This window comes from Eschrichtius robustus, chromosome 14, assembly GCF_028021215.1.
Source record: "Eschrichtius robustus isolate mEscRob2 chromosome 14, mEscRob2.pri, whole genome shotgun sequence".
NCBI lineage: Eukaryota > Metazoa > Chordata > Mammalia > Artiodactyla > Eschrichtiidae > Eschrichtius > Eschrichtius robustus.
The window spans coordinates 13,269,128-13,290,008 of NC_090837.1; the positions used below are offsets into that span (position 1 = coordinate 13,269,128).

Consider the following 20,881-nt stretch of genomic DNA (forward strand, 5'->3'; position numbering starts at 1 on the left):
CTTGTGGGAATCTAGACAGATGTCAGAGGTCTGTCCCTATGTTTCTTTCAAGCTGGCAAGAACTCCACCATGTCTGTCACTCAGGCTCCTCCTCCAGCAGCAGAATCTGTCATGGTGGTTGGACATTTGTGTAAAATACCAAGTAAACAGTCACTGATTTTAAGATGTACTGTACAAATGTGTTTTGTAGTTTGGGAAGATATAGCATTTCAGTTTAGCAGTAAAGAGTGACAGAGATAGGCTAGTTTATGCTCTCAGGCATATATATAAAATCTTAGCTATTTTAGTGTCAGTTGATCCTTTTTTGTTCTTAGCGATATATAATGCCTAATTTAGTACTTCATGAGAAAATGGTAGAAAAATGTATGTGGTTCCCTATACCCGTCCACTACTCTACTCCCCACCCCTACCCCCCAGTGCTGTTACTGTCTTTTAAAGTAACCAAAAAATAGATTAAAGGTTTTGTTTTATACTTAAAAAAAAAAAAAGAATCCAAGCACGTCTTAAAGTGAGCAGTAAAAGTACTTTAATGGTTATGAGTTACCTAATATAAATGTCACTTTAATCTGTATTCTCTGCCAGGCAGTCTCCCATTGAATTTTCAAAAGGTTATCCAGAGACTGAGACTAGATAACCTGGCCTAGTTTAGTAAACCTCAAGAGAGATTTTAATAAGATGACTTTCATAAGTCTCCTCAAATATTGTGTATATTAGCTTTTGATTTCCAAGCACACATCACTGACTAGAGCAGCTCCTATGTCTATTTTGGCATCTTGAAAATTATATAGTTTGTACCATCAGGATGGGAACCTTCACACTCTTCCTGCCTTTGGATCAAATATGTACTGAGTCAGAGCCTCCACACTGTCATTTGCTTCTAGTAAGTGAGATACCCAGGGAGAAACATTAAGTCCTTTAGGCCAGTAGAGCATTGTTTTTGCATTAATGCAAGAGGTGTTGCTGCTCTGTTACCACAGTGCCAGGAACAGTACCCTTGCGATGGGGAAGAATTAATGCACCACCACAGTGCCGAATTTACTGCTGAGGAGGACCGACTTAGCTTTGAGGTTGGAAGGGTAGAAAGGAACAGTCATAGAGCTTGCTGATTTAATTTCTCTTATATATATTATATTGCATGTGTGTATATATTTATAAATATATACATATGTGTTGTATCACATATGTGTATACCTATATACTTGAAGAAAAATTGTTCACTGAGGCAATTTTGTATTGAAACAATGTAACTGGTAACTTTCTTAGAAGGGTGATTATTTATAGAGTTGTAATGATAATTTAACAGTTATAATGCAAGTACTCTCATTTAAAAAAAAAATTATGTGCCATTAACTTTCCTGGACATTTTCATTGCCTTTGTAATCAGGTTTAACTTCTAATTTAAAGGGAAGATACCTGAAATAGAGCATCTCAGGATTTTATAAAATAATTTAATCAACTCTTATTTGAATATTATATAATGTCACCATCTTTTCAAAAGGAGATGAAAGTTAAGACCTGTCCAGTAAGAGAAAGGTCAGTATGCCAGTGAGCAAAGGATCTCAACGTAGTCTTTGTGAAGGCTGACAAAGTAAGTGGTATATTTTTAAGGAAAGGAAATGATAAAGTAACATTAGCAAAATATTCCCAAATGAGGATGTATAGAGTGAGGCAAATTACTTCTTGCAAGAGATTGGGTTAGTGACAACTTGGAAAATTTTAAGATAATAATTTCATAACACAGAAAGCATTTAGATGAAATTATCTAAATGCATTCTGCATTGTGAATCTGTTACCAAAACACTTTTACACTGTGAAAAGAACAGGAGTTTATTAATATTCATAATGCATTTTGAAAGAACATGTAATACTTGCATTCTGAAAACTCAATGTAAGAAGTAAAAAAAAAATTGTTCTTAAGATTTAGAATATTGTAAGAGAATAAAATGATTTAGAAGACAGTACTTCCTTTTTTGCATTTTTGCAAATCCTTTCCCAACTACACAGATGCAACCCACACCAACCCCCCTTGTGTTTCCTAAGTAAACATTTTTTAAAGTTCCCTTTTTTCTATCACTGGAAATTACATTCACCTCCTTCTATTAGTAGTAATTAATCTTCCCACTTTAAAAATATTCATTGTGCACATCAACTGTTCTTGTTCTCCTCATGATGGAACTCGCTAAAGAAAAGTCATTTAGTCTTTGGTTATGACTAAAACTGCATTCATCCATTCAGTGACTATTAAGTGTTATATGTCTAGGTGCTGAGGATACAGAGGGCAGTGGGACAGACATGGTTCCTCCTTTCAGGGGGCTTACATTATGGTGGGCGAGACCATCAAAATAAATACTTGCAAATTATGACAAAGGCTTATGAAGGAAACAAATTGGGTGATGGAACCACTGGATGTATGAATTAATGTAGCAAGAGATGACACTGGAAGATAGATTGAAACCGGCTTTCTTGGAATATAGTTTAATTTTACTTACTGGACCCCTGAGAAGATAGAATTTGAGTCAATTATAACACTAAGATGGAATATATAATATTTTATAAATAACAGGAAAGTTTGTTTTGTTTTGGTTTTTTTGCTAGACCTCTCCTCATTCCCATGGGTTCATTTCATTCCTTCTATAAACTGTTAATTCTTTAAGATTGCATAGGGTACAAACCAATATAAGATATTATAATTATATGATGAGGGCCCTTTTTTTGAGATTTATTATTAAAGTACACAATTTTAACTGAGGGTAACCAGAATGTCTTAATCTTCGTATTTCTACCCCTTTGAAAGTCTCTGGGGTCTTGCTACCTTTTAAAGTTTTCAGGTACTTTGCTTAAGAAACTATAAAATACCCAAGGGCTGATTCTGGTCTTGTTTATTTCCACATGTCTAAGTCCAGCAGAGTGTTTGGTACAAGATAGGTAGGTGTGCTTGGTAAATACTTGTTAATTAAATGGGTTCTTTTGATAGTATGGGTGCCAAACAAGGGTAAATACTCTTGGTAGCACAGAATGAAGAGGTCTGTGTGAAAAGAGCTTATATGAGAAGGCTCTATGGAGAAAGTAGAAGTGATATTGGAGTTTGAAAGATGGGATTTAAGGAGAAGGAAGGAGTAGGAAATTGTGTGGAGTTATAGGAATGTAGGTGGGATATGCACAAAGTACTAACCATTCCAAACTGGCTGTCATTGAGAGTTTATACATGGAAGTAAGGTTTTAAATACTACGTTAAAAAAAAAAGTGGGTTGTACAAGAGTCTAGAAGGCCTTGCCTGATATGAAGAGGGGTGTAGTTTTTTCTCTCTGGGCAGTGGGGACTATGACATGGGATTGATTTAGTAGTATAGATTTTGATAATAGATGTTTTAGGAGGACTGATTTGGCCATACTACTTAGAGTAGGTAATAGACAGAGTAAAGGAACAGAATTCCTCAATGGCATTTACAGAAGAGACTACCCTGTTGATCTGTATGGTTAGTCCTTATTAATTCTGTGTTAGTCTCCTTTCTAGTTCAGAGAATATAAACTATCTTGGGTCCCAAAGAGAGTCATACCATATTATACTCCATAGCTGTCAGTGATATCCCCCAAGCAGGTTCCCTCTAGAAGAACAGATAGAGGGATCGTCAGAAATTCTCAAGACTAGGGGTAGGTTTCCCCTAATAAATTCTTGGCTGGAATATCACAGCTTTTTTTCCCCCTCATATTCTTCCCTGTCTCATGACTCAGAATTCCATGGTTATTTCACACTCTCCAAATAAAATGCCGGAAAATTTTAGAAGAAAGGTACAAAGTATCACAAACTCAAGTAAGTGATTAATGCAGCATCTACCCAGTCCAAGCACCATGCTAAGTATGGGGGTCCAAAATGATAGATAAAACATGATTTTTGTCCTCACAAAACTTAGTCAGATGGACTAGACATAAAACTTAAGAACACTGAGGTGCTTTGACTGAGATATATACAGAGTAGTTTGGGAGCATTTTGCCTATTCTGGGGCTTTAAAGATGATTTCTTGAAAGAGAGGAGTAGGAATTAGATGAAGGAGAGGGGAAGTTTATTCTAGACAAAAGAACAGCATGAACAACAACAACAAAAGGCATTTGCAGTAAGTGTCCAGTCTTGGTGCCCAGTGGTCAGTGCCTCAGGTTCCTTCGTCTTTTTGGTTTTCAGGATTGTTTGATGGTGACCCTCCCTCCTTGCATAGGCATCTTCCCTATTTCCCTTCCTCGAATCAGTTGGCTTAGTGGTTTGTTTTCTTTTAGTGTGCTCAAAGAACAAGTTTTGATTTTGTTTTTTTAATAAAGGATACATTTCTTTTTTTTAATTAATTTATTTTATCACTGGCTGCGTTGGGTCTTCGTTGCTGCGCGCGGGCTTTCTCTAGTTGCAGCGAGCGGGGGCTACTCTTTGTTGCGGTGCATGGGCTTCTCATTGCGGTGGCTTCTCTTGTTGCGGAGCACGGGCTCTAGGCGCGTGGGCTTCAGTAGTTATGGCACGCAGGCCCAGTAGTTGTGGCTCGCGGGCTCTAGAGCGCAGGCTCAGTAGTTGTGGCGCATGGGCTTAGTTGCTCTGCAGCATGTGGAATCTTCCTGGACCAGGGCTCAAACCATGTCCCCTGCACTGGCAGGCGGATTCTTAACCACTGCACCACCAGGGAAGTCCAAGTTTTGATTTTGTTAATCATTTCTATTGCCTCTCTTCTTCCCCCCGCTAAGTTTTTGTGTTTTTGTCATTATTTTCATCCCTCTATTTCCATTGAGTTGACTGTTTTTTGTTGTCTCCCCGTCCAACTTCTTGATTTAAAAGCTTATCTCACTTATTTTAAAACTTGCTTTTAGGCATATAAGGATATAAATTACTCTTAAAGCACTGCATCTCTCAGATTTTGATGTGTATTACTTTTGTTGTCATTCAGTTTAAAAAATTTTTTGATTTCCATTGTGATTTCCTCTGTAACCCATGATTTATTTAGGGAGTACATATTCAAGTTTCCAAACAAAGGGATTTTACTTTAACCTTTATTTTTTAAACTGTTGATTTCTAACTAAATTGCACTGTGATTAAAGAATGTATAGTCTGTGTGATATCAATTCTTTGAAATTTAGGGCTTGTCTTGTATCCTAGTTCCCAGTCCTTTCTTGTACATCTTCCATGTGTCCTTGGAAAGAGAATAGATTATTTCTTGAAAGCCAACATATATATTTAAGTTTGTATATTTTTGTCTTTTTTTTTTTTTTTGGTACGCTGAATAATTTGCTTATTAAATACTGAGAAAAGTGTGTTAAAATATTTATCAAAGATTTATAAGTTTCTCCTTGTAATTCTACCATTTTTTTCTTTATATATTTCTAAGTTATGTTGCATACCATATGGCTGTGTACTTACACACTCAGGATGGTTTAAATTTCTTATTGGATTCCTCTGTTTATTATTCTGTAATGATGAACCTAAGTTTTAAAAATATTTTGTTTATTGCTGTTTCTATACCAGCTTTATTTTTATTTGGATTTACTTGGAATATCATTTTCTACTCTTTTTTTTTTTTTTGGTGTGGTTTGATTTTGTATGTCTTGTGTAAGCATTATATAGATGGATTTATTATTTTTCAGCCATTCTGATGATCTTTATCTTTTTGACAGGCAGAGAGGGAACAAATTATATCTGTATTTCCAAATTCATCTTACAGTTGTCTTCATTTTCACTATGATGCAGCCATTAAAATGTTTTTAAATTTTTTTAAATTTCCTTTTTTAATCAACTATACTCTAATAAAAATTTTTTTAAAGAATAAATGCTTTAAAAATTTCCTTTTTTAAATTTCCTTTCCTTTTCAAAAGGAAATATCTCTAATTCAATATCTTTGCACATATAATTTTCTTAAGATTCAAACCTCAGTTTAAATGCTCCCCCTTCTTTCAGAGAAATTTTTCTCTTGACCTATTCCTTTTTAAAATAGCACTCCCATTATTTTATATCTTACTATATTTATTATTTATTTCTTTTTTCTTTTTTATTTCTTTTATAACACAAAAGTTATTTATAGACAGGTTATTTAGTGATATTAGTATTAATACTACTATTATACTAATCATTTTATTTACATGTTGATTATTTGACCTTAGTCAATAGAGGGAGAAAGATAAAGGAGCCCTAAAGGAGTAACATGCTCAAGTGAAGAGCAAGTAAAGAGGTGGAAATAAAGACTACTCAGGAGTGGCAGAGAATGAGAATGGGAGTACTTTTAGAGAGAATAGGAAATCTGTAATCCTCTAGGACTCTGGGGAAGAGTGAAGTAAGTGTAACTACACACATGTTTAAGGCAAAAAGGAGGTTAAATGAAGAATTGCCTACATCAGACCTTATTTACTGAGTAAAGAGGGGAGAATAAACGGAGCTGAGAACGTTGGAATATTTGTTAAGTGGAGCACCCTAGAAGAACAGGGGTTAGGCTCCAACTTTAGTTAGGGTGAAATTACAATGTGTATTCATTTGAATAGTACCTTCTGGTCCATGGCAGTAGGGGGTTAATAGAAATGATGCAGGGAGTGACTTAAGTTACGAAGTATGTGGTCATGCTGATGATGGAATGTATTATACAGGGCGAAGGTAGCATTGACCTAAGGTAGAAACATCAAAGGTAGAAACATCATGAATGCACTGTGAACACCATGTTAAGAGGGGGACCTGAATTCTTGTTCCAGCTGTGCTCTAAACTATTGTGTAACTTTGGGCACAGATTTGCCTTCCCCCGAATTAGAAAGGGGTTGAACCTGATCATCTCTAAAGCCCTTTTCAATTTTCAGGTGATGAGAGTGTATGAAATAGATGGAGTTGAGTGATTAAAGGTTCAGGTAAAATTGGGTAATGGGTGAGAAGAAGCAAGAACATGTATGAAGCTTGTAATAAGTTTTACCTCCTAACTTTGTAATAAATGTTACAAAGTTCATTGTAATCAATGAACTTGTTTTCAGTGTTCATTCACAATTCTTTTTTTTCTTAAATTTTATTTGTTTGTTTATTTATTTATTTATTTTTGGCTGTGTTGGGTCTTTGTTTCTATGCAAGGGCTTTTTCCACTTGCAGCGAGGGGGGGCCACTCTTCATCGCGTTGCGCGGGCCTCTCACCGTCGCAGCCTCTCCCGTTGCGGAGCACAGGCTCCAGATGCGCAGGCTCAGTAGTTGTGGTGCACGGGCTTAGTTGCTCCGCGGCATGTGGGATCTTCCCAGACCAGGGCTCGAACCCGTGTCCCCTGCATTGGCAGGCAGATTCCCAACCACTGCGCCACCAGGGGAGCCGTTCATTCACAATTCTGATCTCATTTACCTAAATAAAAATATAAGTTGGTAGAGATAGAAATTAGTATTCTCATTTATAGACAATCTAGCTAGAGGAAAGATCACTAAATTTCAAGTCTAATTCCAGCTGTGTTTCTAAGAATGGCATTCGCAAGCCACAGTTTTTATCCTTATTTTCTCATCTGTAAATTAGGGGGGTTGACTTCTGTATCATACTGCCTGAATTTTACTTTTAGGCAGGTTTCTAGGTCAGGGTAATATGGTAGTTGTTATGTATCTGCATTTTATAAAGACATTTGACATATTAATCTTTTAGATTGTCCTTTGTAGACAAGAAATAGTAAATGTGTGACAGCACTTGGGAGAATTTGCAACTTGGGAATTACCTCATAAAATGACACAGGACTCTTTCCTCAGTATAGTCTTTTTCACCGTTTTTAGCAATGACATGGATAAAGATATTGATGGCTTGCTGATTAAATATCCTATATGCTGGATAACAGAATCAAAATCAAAGATGATCTCAGCAGGCTTCAACTAAGAGCCAAATGTGGCGAGATGAAGCGCTGTGGATTCCTCTAGTTGGGCCAGCAAGCACACTGCACAAGATGAGAGGCAGGGGCTTCCTTCAGATCTTGCCTCCATTACTTCTGTGTGGCCCCACATGCAAAAAGTATAAAAGAATATTGTGAATTCTTTCTTTATCCTGGAGTCATGCTACTTCATTCCCCAAAGGCAACCAAAATTATTAGGTTTTTAAGTGTATACTTCCCAAGAAATTGTATGCCAGGGTAAGCAAATTGTGTGTGCATCCATTTTCCTCCCCACTTTCCCATTTTTATACAAATGGGAGTATATTATTCACGGCTGTTTTGTACCTTGTTTTTTCCTTATCTTTATGAGTTTATGTTGGAGGTTTTTATGTATCCTGATTACTTTCTTTTAAGTGGTTGCACAGTATTATTTTGTAGGGATGTATCATGGTTTAGTTAACCAGTCCTTCACTAATGGGCATTTTGGCTGTTTTTAGTCTTTACTACAAGCAGTGCTGTAGTTAATAACGGAACAATAGTTTTATCTGTGGAGTAAAGTCCTAGAAGTGGTATTGCTAGGTCAGAGGGGAATTCCACTCTCTCGTGTCAGAGTTGTCCTCCTTGCCCCTCTTGTTTCATGTAATATTAGAGAAAAATAAATTTTATAGCTGGAAAAAGGTTTATGTGCCATGAAGTTCAGTGATTCTCGAAGTGTGGTCCGTGGGCTAGAAGTAGCAGCAGCAGCACCACTGAGAACTTGGTAGAAATGTAGCTTCTTGGGGCCCATCCTGGACCTTCTGAATCATTACTTCTGGGGGGCCCAGCAATTTGTGCCAGCAGCTGATTTTACATATGAGGAAACTATGATCAGAACAGTGAAGTAACATACCAAACATGATATAGTTACTGGTGGCTTCTGTTACATCTCACCCATAACTGGCTCTTTTTCTTGTGTAGTTTTGTCTCTTTTGAAAAACATGTTTTGTTTTTAAAGTTATCAATATAAAAAATAGGTCATTGATTCACTTCCTACCTTTTTCATTTGTGCTTCTCTGTGTCTTTTGGGACATAGCAAATTCAGATGAGTGCTATTTTGAGGTTTTTATCATGATTCTTTAGACTTAGCTGACTTTTAAAACCAAACCTTAAATTGGCTCCCTGCTATTTTTTACATGCAAGACTTTTGGTTGTCTCAGGGGTGACCTCTGACTTCTTTTCCAGACTCCTTTCCCGTCACGTCATGTCTCTCCTCCTTTTAGAATTTCTAAGCTATATCCTGTTCTCACTGCATCTACTCCTTGCCTCATATTTCCTCTCTTTCTTTTCTCTCTACACTGAAATCAGACTTTCATTTGATTTCATCTTCTTGAAGCATTTGGATCTTCCAAATTGAAAATATTAGTATCCTTTAGCCTTCCCATAGCATTTTGGTTTTTCTATTTCTGTATTTGTGCTTGGCTTTATTTTGTTAATATGCATTTATATCAATCTTTTGTTAGTTTGTATGCTCCTTGAGGACAAGGATCGTATTTTATTTGTTGTCACTTCAGGCTTCTTGCACCATTCTCCTCACTTACTGGTTGATAGACAAATGTTGGTTGCATTTGTGTTCAGTGGAATGAGAACATACTCTGGACTGTACTCACTCAGTATCTGTAACTCTAACCAGTTGTCTTATAAATATTCTGATGACTGCATAGGATAGTAGGCACAATAGGGATAAGTCAGCTCCAACTCCTCCACTGAATTTTCCAAATGGAAAATTACAAATCCACAGTCACTTGATCTATATTTTGGTGTTCTTACGTGCCTGGCATAATGTTGTGCACGGAGGATGATATGTTTTCAGTGTCATTTCCATAAATAAAGGACAGCACATTTTTACTATCGATACTGCGTTATGCCTGTATACATTTAAATTACATGCATTGTTCCTCTTTGTGAACTTGAAACTTAGATGTATGGTGTTAAGGAGATGTTTAAATTTTTCAAAATTCTTAACAAAATTTTAGTTGCTATCTTAAGATTAAGATACTCTGTTGTGCGGCTTCCCTGGTGGCGCAGTGGTTGAGAATCTGCCTGCCAATGCAGGGGACACGGGTTCGAGCCCTGGTCTGGGAAGATCCTACATGCCGCAGAGCAGCTGGGCCCGTGAGCCACAACTACTGAGCCTGCGCATCTGGAGCCTGTGCTCCGCGACAAGAGAGGCCACGACAGTGAGAGGCCCCCGCTCGCCGCAACTAGAGAAAGCCCACAGACAGAAGCAAAGACCCAACACAGCCAAAAATAAATAAATAAATAAACAAATAAATTTTTTTTTAAAAAAGATACTTTGTTGTGCTAAATACCCAAATATCAAGACTAGGTGTTTCCTATTGACGAAGCTTCACATTCTAGTAAAATACAAAACTTTCTCAGATCATCTCAACATACTTGTCAAGGAAGAATATATATGCTTCACTGTGGGATAGAGTGAAAATTTTATCATTTTTATTTCAATTTTTCTGTAAAGCATTATAATTTTATACTTAACTTTTAATTTTTTGAGTAGTACTCAAAGTTTTAAATGGTGGTTGCCTGGAATACGGTGATTTTGGTTCATCAGGCAAATGTTCTTATAAGCTGTCTTGAGAAATGGAGATGTTATGGGTGGCTTAGTGCCAAAGTTAACAACTTTGAAAGAATGTGCCACTATATTAATTTTGAAATTATTTTTCTCCAAGACACATCATTTTTTATCAATTTTTAGCTAACTGTGTGGAAAATGGAGAAGTGGAATGCTTTAATAAAATTTTGTGATCAGAGGTAAATTGTAAAAATTAAATATAATAGATTACCAGCCCATTTAGAGGCTCATATTACCTTAGCAGTTGTATAAGAATTTACATGCAGCAGGGGAATTTACATGCAGCAGGGTTGTTGATTGCTGTTTTTAGATCAATAATTGTTGTACAATTATTACAACATTGTACAACAATTGTACAACAATTGTTGTATTACAACATTGTACAACAATTGTACAACAATTGTACAACAATTACAACATTGTACAACAATTATTACAACATTGTTGTAATAATTTTAACATTGTTGTAACATTGTAAGCTTGTAAATTTGATCTTATTGTTATGTCATACCAAACATATGCAAAACTCTTTTGTCATTGTTCTAGAGTCATTTAAAAGGCAGTTCAGATAGTAATACGTGAGAAGGTAGAAAAATGTTATGATTTTTCTTCTGTCCTTAGGAGTTTATAGTGGCATGGGAGACTTTATGCAAAGGAAACAGAAAGCATTCTGCACAATAGCTTTCAATTTCAGAGTGGAACATAACTAATTTTTCTATTTATCTGGCATCTTTAATTTTGTTTGTCAAGTTATTGTTATTTGTCCACAGTCAACTAAAAGTTTGTGCTTATTAATATCATCAGGGGCAGGCTTTGCTGGATGGTAATAAGGTAAAGCTGCGTCACATCTGTAGTTCCTGTCTCTAGCACCTGTTTCCTACCGAAATGTAGAGCTGAGTTTCTCATTTTTTCTATTTTAGTGAGCATTTGTCCTGTGCTTTCACATTCTTTCTTCATGGGGAAAGTAATGTATGCACAAGTGTGGAGATTGCCCAACATCAGCCAATTTATTTGATCAATGAGGAGCATATACACATGGCTCAGTCTTCACCTGCACCATTTCAAGGTAAGTAAAAGATGATGTCCCTGCTCTCCACCCCTCCCCACCAAGTGGATAGCCACCTTTCCCAGTAACGTTTTACAGAATGAGATACTGTCTTGAATAGTTAAGCTAAGCAATAAGGGTCGATTTCTGAAGAAGAAAGAGAAGACCACAAGTAAGTGATAATAGCTTGCTAGTTTTTTTACTGAAAGCTTCTCACATACGACATGGTCTTATGCGTATTGAGGAATAAAATGTGGAGAATTTCCTTTATATCAAAAGAGGATTAATAAGTATTTGAAAAATATAATCCAATGTGTAATTGACAAATATTATAAATTAAAGGTTTTCGTTGTCCCATGGTTTTAGGAATGTAATGACTTACAGAAAATTACTGTTAAACTTTGTACTATTTGAAATTTCAACCAACATCAAATTTCTAGAGTTGTGTAGTATGTAGTTTCTTCATTGATATTAATATCTTATTTTCTTTTAATTATAGACTACATTGTTTGTAGGTATTTGGTTGTAATTTAACTTACATTCATATTTTCATTAGTTCTCAACTAATCACCTGGATATCACCAAAATAATGCTTTGTCCCTTTTTCTCTAGATGTGCATTCTAAAGCTTTGGTTTTGTGTTTGGAATTCATAATTTTCTATGGATAACTCTTTTTAAATGTTATAATATTAAATTGAACCATATAGAAATATCTTTTTTAGTTCAATCTAATTTATCAGTTCTAGCGATGTCTGGTTGAAACAGTCTTAGTATATCACAAAATGTAATTTAAAAAATTTTTTTAATAAAATTGACAAGTATTTTTATTGATATAATAGTTTGTCAAATGAGTGTTTAGCCTGCATATTATTTATGATGGCTTTTTGGTTTCCTACAAATTATTCTGATTTAATGTGATGAAAGCATCTTTTTCTTACCTTAAAGATTATTAAGTTTTTTTTAAGGTAGAAAAGAACATTGAACCTCATGTAATTGTGTCCTGATTATTGCCTACATTTTCCTCCATCTTGCAACACATTTTAAAGCTATCTACTTTATTATTCTGTAGTTTTTGGATGTTTTATGTATGAACTGCTATGTAATTCGAAACGACCCAATTCTCAAACCGTACACTTAAGAGTTGTACAGTATGTGCATATTTTAAAACTGTGTTATTTAAATACTGTGTCAGGATTATTTAAATACCGTGTTTCCTTCTTCTAGAGTCATTTAAAAGGCAGTTCAGATAGTAATACATGAGATTATTTAAATACTATGTTTCCTTGACTCTGAAAGTGAGGATCATCTGACTTTAGATTTTTTAAATTAATTTATTAATTTATTTATTTATTAATTTATTTATTTTTTGGCGTTGGGTCTTCGTTGCTGTGCGCGGGCTTTCTCTAGTTGTGGCGAGCGGGGGCTACTCTTTGTTGCGGTGCGTGGACTTCTCATTGCCGTGGCTTCTCTTTGTTGCGGAGCACAGGCTCTAGGCACGCAAGCTGCAGTAGTTGCGGCACACGAGCTTAGTTGCTCCGTGGCATATGAGATCTTCCTGGACCAGGGCTGGAACCCGTGTCCCCTGCATTGGCAGGAGGATTCTTAACCACTGTGCCACCAGGGAAGTCCCTGACTTTAGATTTTTGTCAAGCAAAATAAAAGCATTTACTTATGATAATAACAGAGGGCATTACTAGTCATGAGGAAAGATAGTATTGGCAATACCAGGTCCCTATAGACTACTTATTTTAAATCTTAATGGTTTCTTGCTAATACCTTGAATCATGGAAGACTTTGTGGGGCATTATCCTGCCTATTTCCCGTGATTGGTGCGGAGAAGTTACGTTCTTAGGGCAGGTGTTGGCATATAGATAATTATAGTGAACATAATTAACCATATTGGTGTGGAGATTTCCAAGAAGTGTTAAAACAGGAAAATTGCCCTTGATTATGTGTGTTGGTTAGATCAGTATTTTTATCCCATTTGGATCAGTACGGAACAGCAGAAAGGCAACACGAAATATGTGATGTCTACAGCCATCTCTGTCTTGATTGATGTGATACATCATCCAGCTGTTAAAAAAATAAAGCCATCCCCAAAAAAGGACCTCCCAGTTAATGCCTATGCTGAGATTTTTTTATAAATCAGGATTAAGGAAAAGTGACCTTTATCCCCAGAAAAGTGTTATTCGGAAGGTCACAATACTCACCATGAGACTAAGAACTGGCTGAGTTATACAGTATTACATTAACTACATTTTTGTGTCTAGCTCAGTGAAAATGACATCAAGGTCAAACAGTGAAAGAATAAGAGAGAGGGACTTTGAGTCCTTTACTTTGCGTAAAATAAATTTTATTTAGAGTTGTTTAATCAGCAGACCTCCAAAACAGTCATAATTGAAATTATACATAACATTATGTTTCAGACTTGGTCCATTAAGACTTTCCTGCTACTAGATGTTTTATGTATATATTATTTTAAAATTACCTCAAATATTTAGGAAGTCTCAGGAAACATAAGGAAGAATGTTCAAGTCCTAGACTGGTTTTGGGGTATGTGTATTGAATGGTCTTCTTCTGTCATGTGGAAGATTCAGTATTCACATTGTATAAGCTATTACCAAACAGATGTTTATATGCTTTAATGTATAGATAGTTTATATAGTGTGTGTTGATATAGCTGTCAGACAGTGTTATACCTCCCCCATCTGATTTCCTTCAAAAATTGATTTGAGTTGAGAGGCATATAAATAAGAAGTACTAAAATGAGAAAGTTTTAAAAATTACACTTTAAAAGGAGTTAGGAAATAAAGAGCAATATACATTAAGTGATACTATGCTTCACCCTAAAAATTACCATACATGTAGCATTACACTTAAGCAGGAATTATTACTGTGATCTGTAACATATGTTTCTCCTCTCTGCTTTAGTACTGGTAAGTCCTTATGGCTTAAATGGCACGCTAACAGGCCAAGCATACAAGATGTCAGACCCAGCCACCCGTAAGTTGATTGAGGAATGGCAGTATTTCTACCCAATGGTGCTGAAAAAGAAAGAAGAATTGAAAGAAGAGGAGGAGTTGGGGTATGATGATGATTTCCCCGTGGCAGTAGAAGTAATTGTTGGTAAGAGAAAATATTTTGCCTGAAGAACTTAATTCTATCTTCTTCATCTTCCTTAATTTAAAAAGATAATCATGGAGATTCATCAAAAATAATCTCCATAATTTTCCCATCTTTTTGAATTCTCTTGACACGGTGGTATTTGCTGAGTAGTTATCTTGCCTGAAGCACCAATGGTCCCCGTATTCCAAATGCTATTATGATAATGTTGGAACACATGTTTAAATAGCTATTAACTTATGAAAGGACGAAACCTATCACTTTTGGCAGTACCTAGTGAGTTTTGACTCTGACCACTGGAATAATGAATTTGGCGGTTGAATGTGAACTTTTTCTCAGGCCTGGTGCTCTCTCTCTCTTTCCTCACAGGTGGTGTTCGGATGGTTTATCCTTCAGCTTTTGTTTTGATCTCTCAGAATGACCTCCCAGTTCCTCAGAGTGTTGCTGGTACCGGAGGCCATATTACAGTTGGGCAGCAGGGACTTGGTAGTGTGAAGGACCCAAGTAACTGTGGGATGCCGCTCACCCCGCCCACCTCTCCAGAACAGGCTGTCATAGGTGAGTACAGTCCGGGTGTGGATCTCTTCCTGGGTGGAAGAGATCCCAGAAAATCATGTAGTTCCCTTGCCATGGAACAGATGAGAAAACACACTGAGAAATTCCTGGTGGAAGAGATGGAGATAGAGTAATGTGGTGATTCTACAAAATGGAGAAGGAAAATTGTAAACAAACAGAATTTATGAGCTTCAGAATTTTAATTGTGCCTGTATTAGTCTTTACTCCAATTACACAGTTTAATTGTTTCTCGTAAGTTCTCCACGTGCATCTGCTCTTTTATACTGATGTGGGTGCATTTAGGAGACAAGATGTGAGTTGCTTTTCTTTCTTTTTTAAAAAAAAAAAAAAAAAAAAACAAAACAAATGGAGAATACTAAATCAGAGAATAATTGATGCCTTTGCCCAGTTGGCTGTTGCCAGCCAGTGACAAGTCTTGGATGAATTCTCTTTCCTTATTATATTATAAAGTTAGTCTAACATCCAGGATCTCTGAATAAATGCCTTGTCCTTTCAATAATCTGTCTACAGTAATGACAAATATTAATTACATTTGAAAAATTTGTCAATTTCAGCATTCTTCCTTCTTGGAAAAATACAGAAATTGTTTAATTTGGGAGAATGTTGCCTTCTTTGTTGAGTAGTATATATCCTATATTAACTTTTTTGTTGTTGTAGTTGACTTCATTTTAATTGAAAATCTAGTCACTAAGAAAAGGATACTCATCATACTTGAGCTGAAATGAGATTAATTATAGGTATTTAATGTGGGCCGTGTTGGCAGGAGCATCAGAGTAGATAAAGCCTTGGCTGCTAAACTTTGAAAACAGACTGTCAGGCATGATACATGCTCATCATGTGGTAATTTTCGTGAGGGTCAGATAAGACAGGTTTTCAGAGTTTCTAGCATAGCGCTTGGCATGTAGTGGCATTCAGTAAATGTTCATGGTTAAATAATATATTGGGGAAAAGTATAGACTTTGTGATTGAATCTAATTTTAAAACCTAGCTGTAGTTTCTACTAGGTGAGTGACCTTATTTAATTCTCATACTTGCTCTGAACACCAGTTTCCTCTGTTAAATACTATATAGTTTCCAGGGTTATTATGCATATTAGATCATGTACTTGACAGTGCTTGGTAAACAATAAAGCAGTATACAAACAGTAGTGTAAGGAATTTAAAGCAGTGCTCAAAACTCCAGTTTCAGCACACAGTATTAAGTTACCTGGAAGGAATTACTCAGATACTGTGTGGGAGACATAGAAATGGACAACACGTAGCCTTTGGGTTTTTGGGGGGATGGGGTGGGGAGGGGGAAGGGTTTGGCCGTGCCACATGGCTTGCGGAATCTTAGTTCCTCTGACAGGGATCGAACCCCTGCCCCTTGGAGTGGAAGCGTGGAGTCCTAGCCACTGGACCACCAGGGAAGTCCCTAGCCTTTGTTTTTAAGAGCCTTGTAGTTGCTAAGATGGTGAAAAAATGTACTACGTCTGGCTCTAATACGGTAGAGCAGAGAATTTGGATGATCTCTTATGAAAGGATTTGCCATCAAATCAGTTTTTATTGAAACTACTTTAAACTGAAAAAGCATAAAAATACTTGTACAGTTTTTTATAATAATATCATAGAGAAGATATATTAATAAAAAGTCTAGAATTATCAGTATTTTGAAAAATGTTAATCATATTTCATATCAAAGTTTGGATTTGGATTGTTAACAGTTAAACTTATGACAACTTATGTAGTATTTGTTTTTGTTTTGCCTGGTACTTAGTGAAATTTGTGTTCATCTTAAAACTGAAGGCCTGCTGTGTGCATGATGCCTTGACCTTTGATCAGTTTAGAACTCTAAATCCATAATTCAGAAAAAAGAAGTTTGGGGACTTCCTTGGCGGTCCAGTGGTTAGGACTCTGTGCTTCCACTTCAGGCGGCACGGGTTCGATCCCTGGTCTGGGAACTAAGATCCCACATGCCGTGTGGGGCAAAAAAAAAAGAGAGAGAGAAAACCTAAAAAAAAAAGAAGAAGTTGTTTTGTTATGGTGGGTTTCAAGTGTGTACTTTGTAACCATAGATATTCAGATTTCTTCCCTTCTAACTCTGTGTATGTCATTGTGCTAGGCCCTGGGTAAATAAATCTCTTGATGCCTCCTCATTCCCAAAAACAAACAAAAAAAACTAAATAAAAGTGACTGATATATTTGTCATAAAATTAATTTGTCCAAGTTTATACATCATAATAACGTTGACTTACAGCTTAGGACTCCTAATACTCCATCAGCAAGAGCCCTGCTCAACCTTGTCACTCTGCACTTGACTGATGTTGAGCACTGCCGTGTTTTCCTAGACATAGGACAAAGTGGGCTACTTTGCCCCTTAAAATGGCCAGGAGTCTCCTAGATTAGCATGGATTCTCGGAGGGCCAAACAGTTCTGCCTCGTGTGGATAGGTACATCAGCTTGCGTTTTCTGTTTATGGAGATAATTGTGAGAAGAAACATTCAATATGCATTTAACAGCATGGAGTACAGTTCTCATTTAATTCCATATAAGGTCTAACTCACATTTTAGTTAAATCATTAAAAGCTACTGAAAAGCATTAACCCAACTTTAATCAGAAAAGATTCTGTGGCTTGCTTTCCCCATGCCCTCTCCTGTTTTCGTCATAAATAATTCCCTTATGATACCATGGATTTACGATCTGTTTGGCTGTATTGTAGGGTGTTTGGGGGCAAAGGGCTATGTTATCTACTTCTGTTTGTTTTTTCACTTTGCCTAGTTTTATAATAGGCATTTGAAAATCCACTGTAAAATCAAAATGATTTATTTTGTACCACGAACCAAGTCAGAGAACTTTTCAGATAAAGGTAGCAATGAAAGATCAAATTTCTTGTCTCCGTTAATTTATCTCATTTGTATTATAACAGTACTTTTCTGGGGAACAAGTTTCTGTTTCTAAGAATGTAAGCATTGGGGTTTGTTTTTTCTTTCTTTTTTTAAAAAATAGAGCTGAGACTAACCATTCACCTCATATAATGGTTGTTTTGCAGTGATACCAAGAATATTAGTTTGTGATATAAGGTTGTTTCTTTCTTTTTCACACGAGAGTGGAGGCCTTTCAGAGCGCTTAAAATTGATTATTTCAATCAAGATGTTTTGCATCGTAGTTCTATCAAGAGTAAAACCCACAATATGTTTATGAACTCAAATAGATAAAAGTAGTTGAATCAGAATTTAATACTGGAAATTGACTTCAGTATTTGTCTTGTATGAGACGGAAGTAGTAAAATACTTATAACCAATAACTAGTATTATCAGCGATTATAGTAGACATAGTAGAAAATGGATTACAATACCAAGTACAGTTGGAAAAACTAAGTGGAGTTATTAGAGAGAAACCAGTGAATTTTTAATCCTCTGATATAAAATGTTGGGTCAACTTCTTTCAGTGTTTTAGTATTAAGCTTTCATAAGTAGTGTCAGGCATAAGGATGAACAGTTCCATACACAGATTTGAGATTTGACCTTCTTAAGAATTTCTTTCTCCTACCCAGGTCACTGCGTGCAGATGTTACACAGCCATTTAGCTACATGAGCATAAAGCTCCCTCTACTGTTTTGTTACTGCATTGGGCTTTAAAAATTCAAACAACCCATGCATGTTTATAGCTTTAATATTGTCATGTTTGAATCCTCCCATGTAAGTTGTCTCCGATACCTGTGGAGTAGGAGTGCCTCTGGATGGATGTGCCATTGAGGGTATGTGAGTGTGAGTATTGATGCGATTGAAAGCCATACTGACGCAAATTTACTCATCGCTACAGATAGTGTTATTGTCAGGGGGGGTAGCAGCAAAGCTACATGATCAGTTTCAACAATTAAATATTTATGTTAAATAAGCCAGCAGTCTGTGCACTAGGAGACCTTTTCAGAAAATTCTGACATTCCAAATTGTCTGTCTTTCCTAGGTGAGAGTGGAGGGACACAGAGTGCTGTCAGCCAGCTGGGTTCCCACGACGGGGGGATGATAACTGTGCACAGCCCGAAGAGGTCGGGGAAGATCCCTCCAAAGCTCCACAACCACATGGTCCACCGAGTGTGGAAGGAGTGCATCCTCAACAGAACGCAGCCCAAGTATGTTTTTTGCATTCTGTCTGGATGGTGGTTTAGTAACCATGTCTTTTATTACTACATGAAGAGGATCAATCACATTGTGCTCTTGTGTGACCAAACCCTGAGGGGGTCACTGGATTGTTAGTTCCTCTTTTTGAACATAATAGGGTAAAATTCAAAACAAAGATGTTAAAATAATTTGACTATCCAGGAAAAATTTGAAGTTCCTGATCATCTCAAGATTATCATGGTGTTCATCTGACATTTTTTAGCACAGCTGGCTCAGAGATTCACTCTGAGTGTCAGGACAGTAATTGTGGGTTTGGTTTTTCCCTGTATACCTACTAATGAATGTTTCCTGTTTACAAAGGGAAATGACCTTCTTTGCCATGTTTTCTATTATACATTAGCCTCATGCTTTAATTGACAATGCATTTCTGAACTGAACTGATGACAATTAGAGGGGTATGTAGTAGCTGCTGTGCTTCTGTTTGTTGACTTGGGGAAATTCTTTTCTTCCCCTACCCAACTTCCCTTCCTTGCCCCACCTCCCTCCCGTCCATCCCCTCTGACCTCCCTCCTTCCTTAACATATTTTTGGAAAAGAAGAGGAATTGATTCTAAGAAGAGATGGCTGGTGATTATTTTAATTGCATGAATGATAATGTCAAACAGTAGTCAGTAAATACTATTTCACTTATCAAGATTTACATAAACATATTCAGCATATTTTCACATCTGTTTTGATATGACTGAGATGTCTAACTTTTTGACTGATACAGGTAAACAAAAGAGTCTTCATTCTCTGGAGCAGAATAAATATGGACATTCTTGTCAGTAATTCCTAAGAACTCATTTAGAAGCCAATTAAGTGTTTCTTCAGTGACTGCTATTCAAAGCTTTATATACACAATTAAAACCTGTCCTTTGGACCTAGCTTTTAGCAAATTCCTACTATATATTTATTTCCCAAATAGTTGGCTCTAGAATAGGCTACTAAAGAAGATTTAGTAGAAAAAAATCTAAAATAATTGCAGTGGGAAATCATATGTCAAGTTCTAGATTTAAAAGATATCTCTATTCACTTTAAAATGATCCTTTCCTTTAGAATTATTGGTACAGATATTTTCACGTATGTCTGCAATGCCTAGACAATTTCCATGTTAACATTTTCTTTTTCTTTTCCTTTCATTTACCATCTTTGATTTTTATCACCACTAACCTTTCCACCAAGTCTAACAAATCAGAGCCCTTCTATCAGCAGCACCGAACAGGGAGGTGAGACACCCAGAAAGGCAGGGGAGGGTGGAGAGCAAGCGAAGTCCTTGCAGAGCCATCAGTGAAACACTTTGCAATATCAGCTATAGCAAAATCAACAGTACAGAAATACTGCGCACTGTTCTTATTTATGCAGTAGTAGACATCTACTTTTTGCTACCAATTATTAGTGACATGCAGGAGATATTTTTGATTCTTGTGTTTTAGTTCACATCACTCGTGTGGAGTGCTGCCCTTAAATGCTAGTAAATATAGGTGTCTTAAGAGTGATTTAAACAGTCTGGGGGTATATAATTCATAGATGCTGTG

General features: G+C 36.4%; 1 protein-coding gene across 2 annotated transcripts in view; it reads left to right on the forward strand.

Annotated features, from left to right (window-relative positions):
- The window catches only part of MED13L (mediator complex subunit 13L), a 298,574-nt gene that overhangs the window by 222,168 nt on the left and 55,525 nt on the right, over positions 1-20,881 (forward strand). For both annotated transcript variants that reach the window (XM_068563867.1, XM_068563866.1), the window contains exons 5-8: positions 11,382-11,527; positions 14,438-14,632; positions 14,999-15,187; positions 19,151-19,316. In XM_068563867.1, the coding sequence (XP_068419968.1) occupies positions 11,382-11,527; positions 14,438-14,632; positions 14,999-15,187; positions 19,151-19,316 (696 nt within the window). The remainder of the gene's footprint in view (positions 1-11,381; positions 11,528-14,437; positions 14,633-14,998; positions 15,188-19,150; positions 19,317-20,881) is intronic.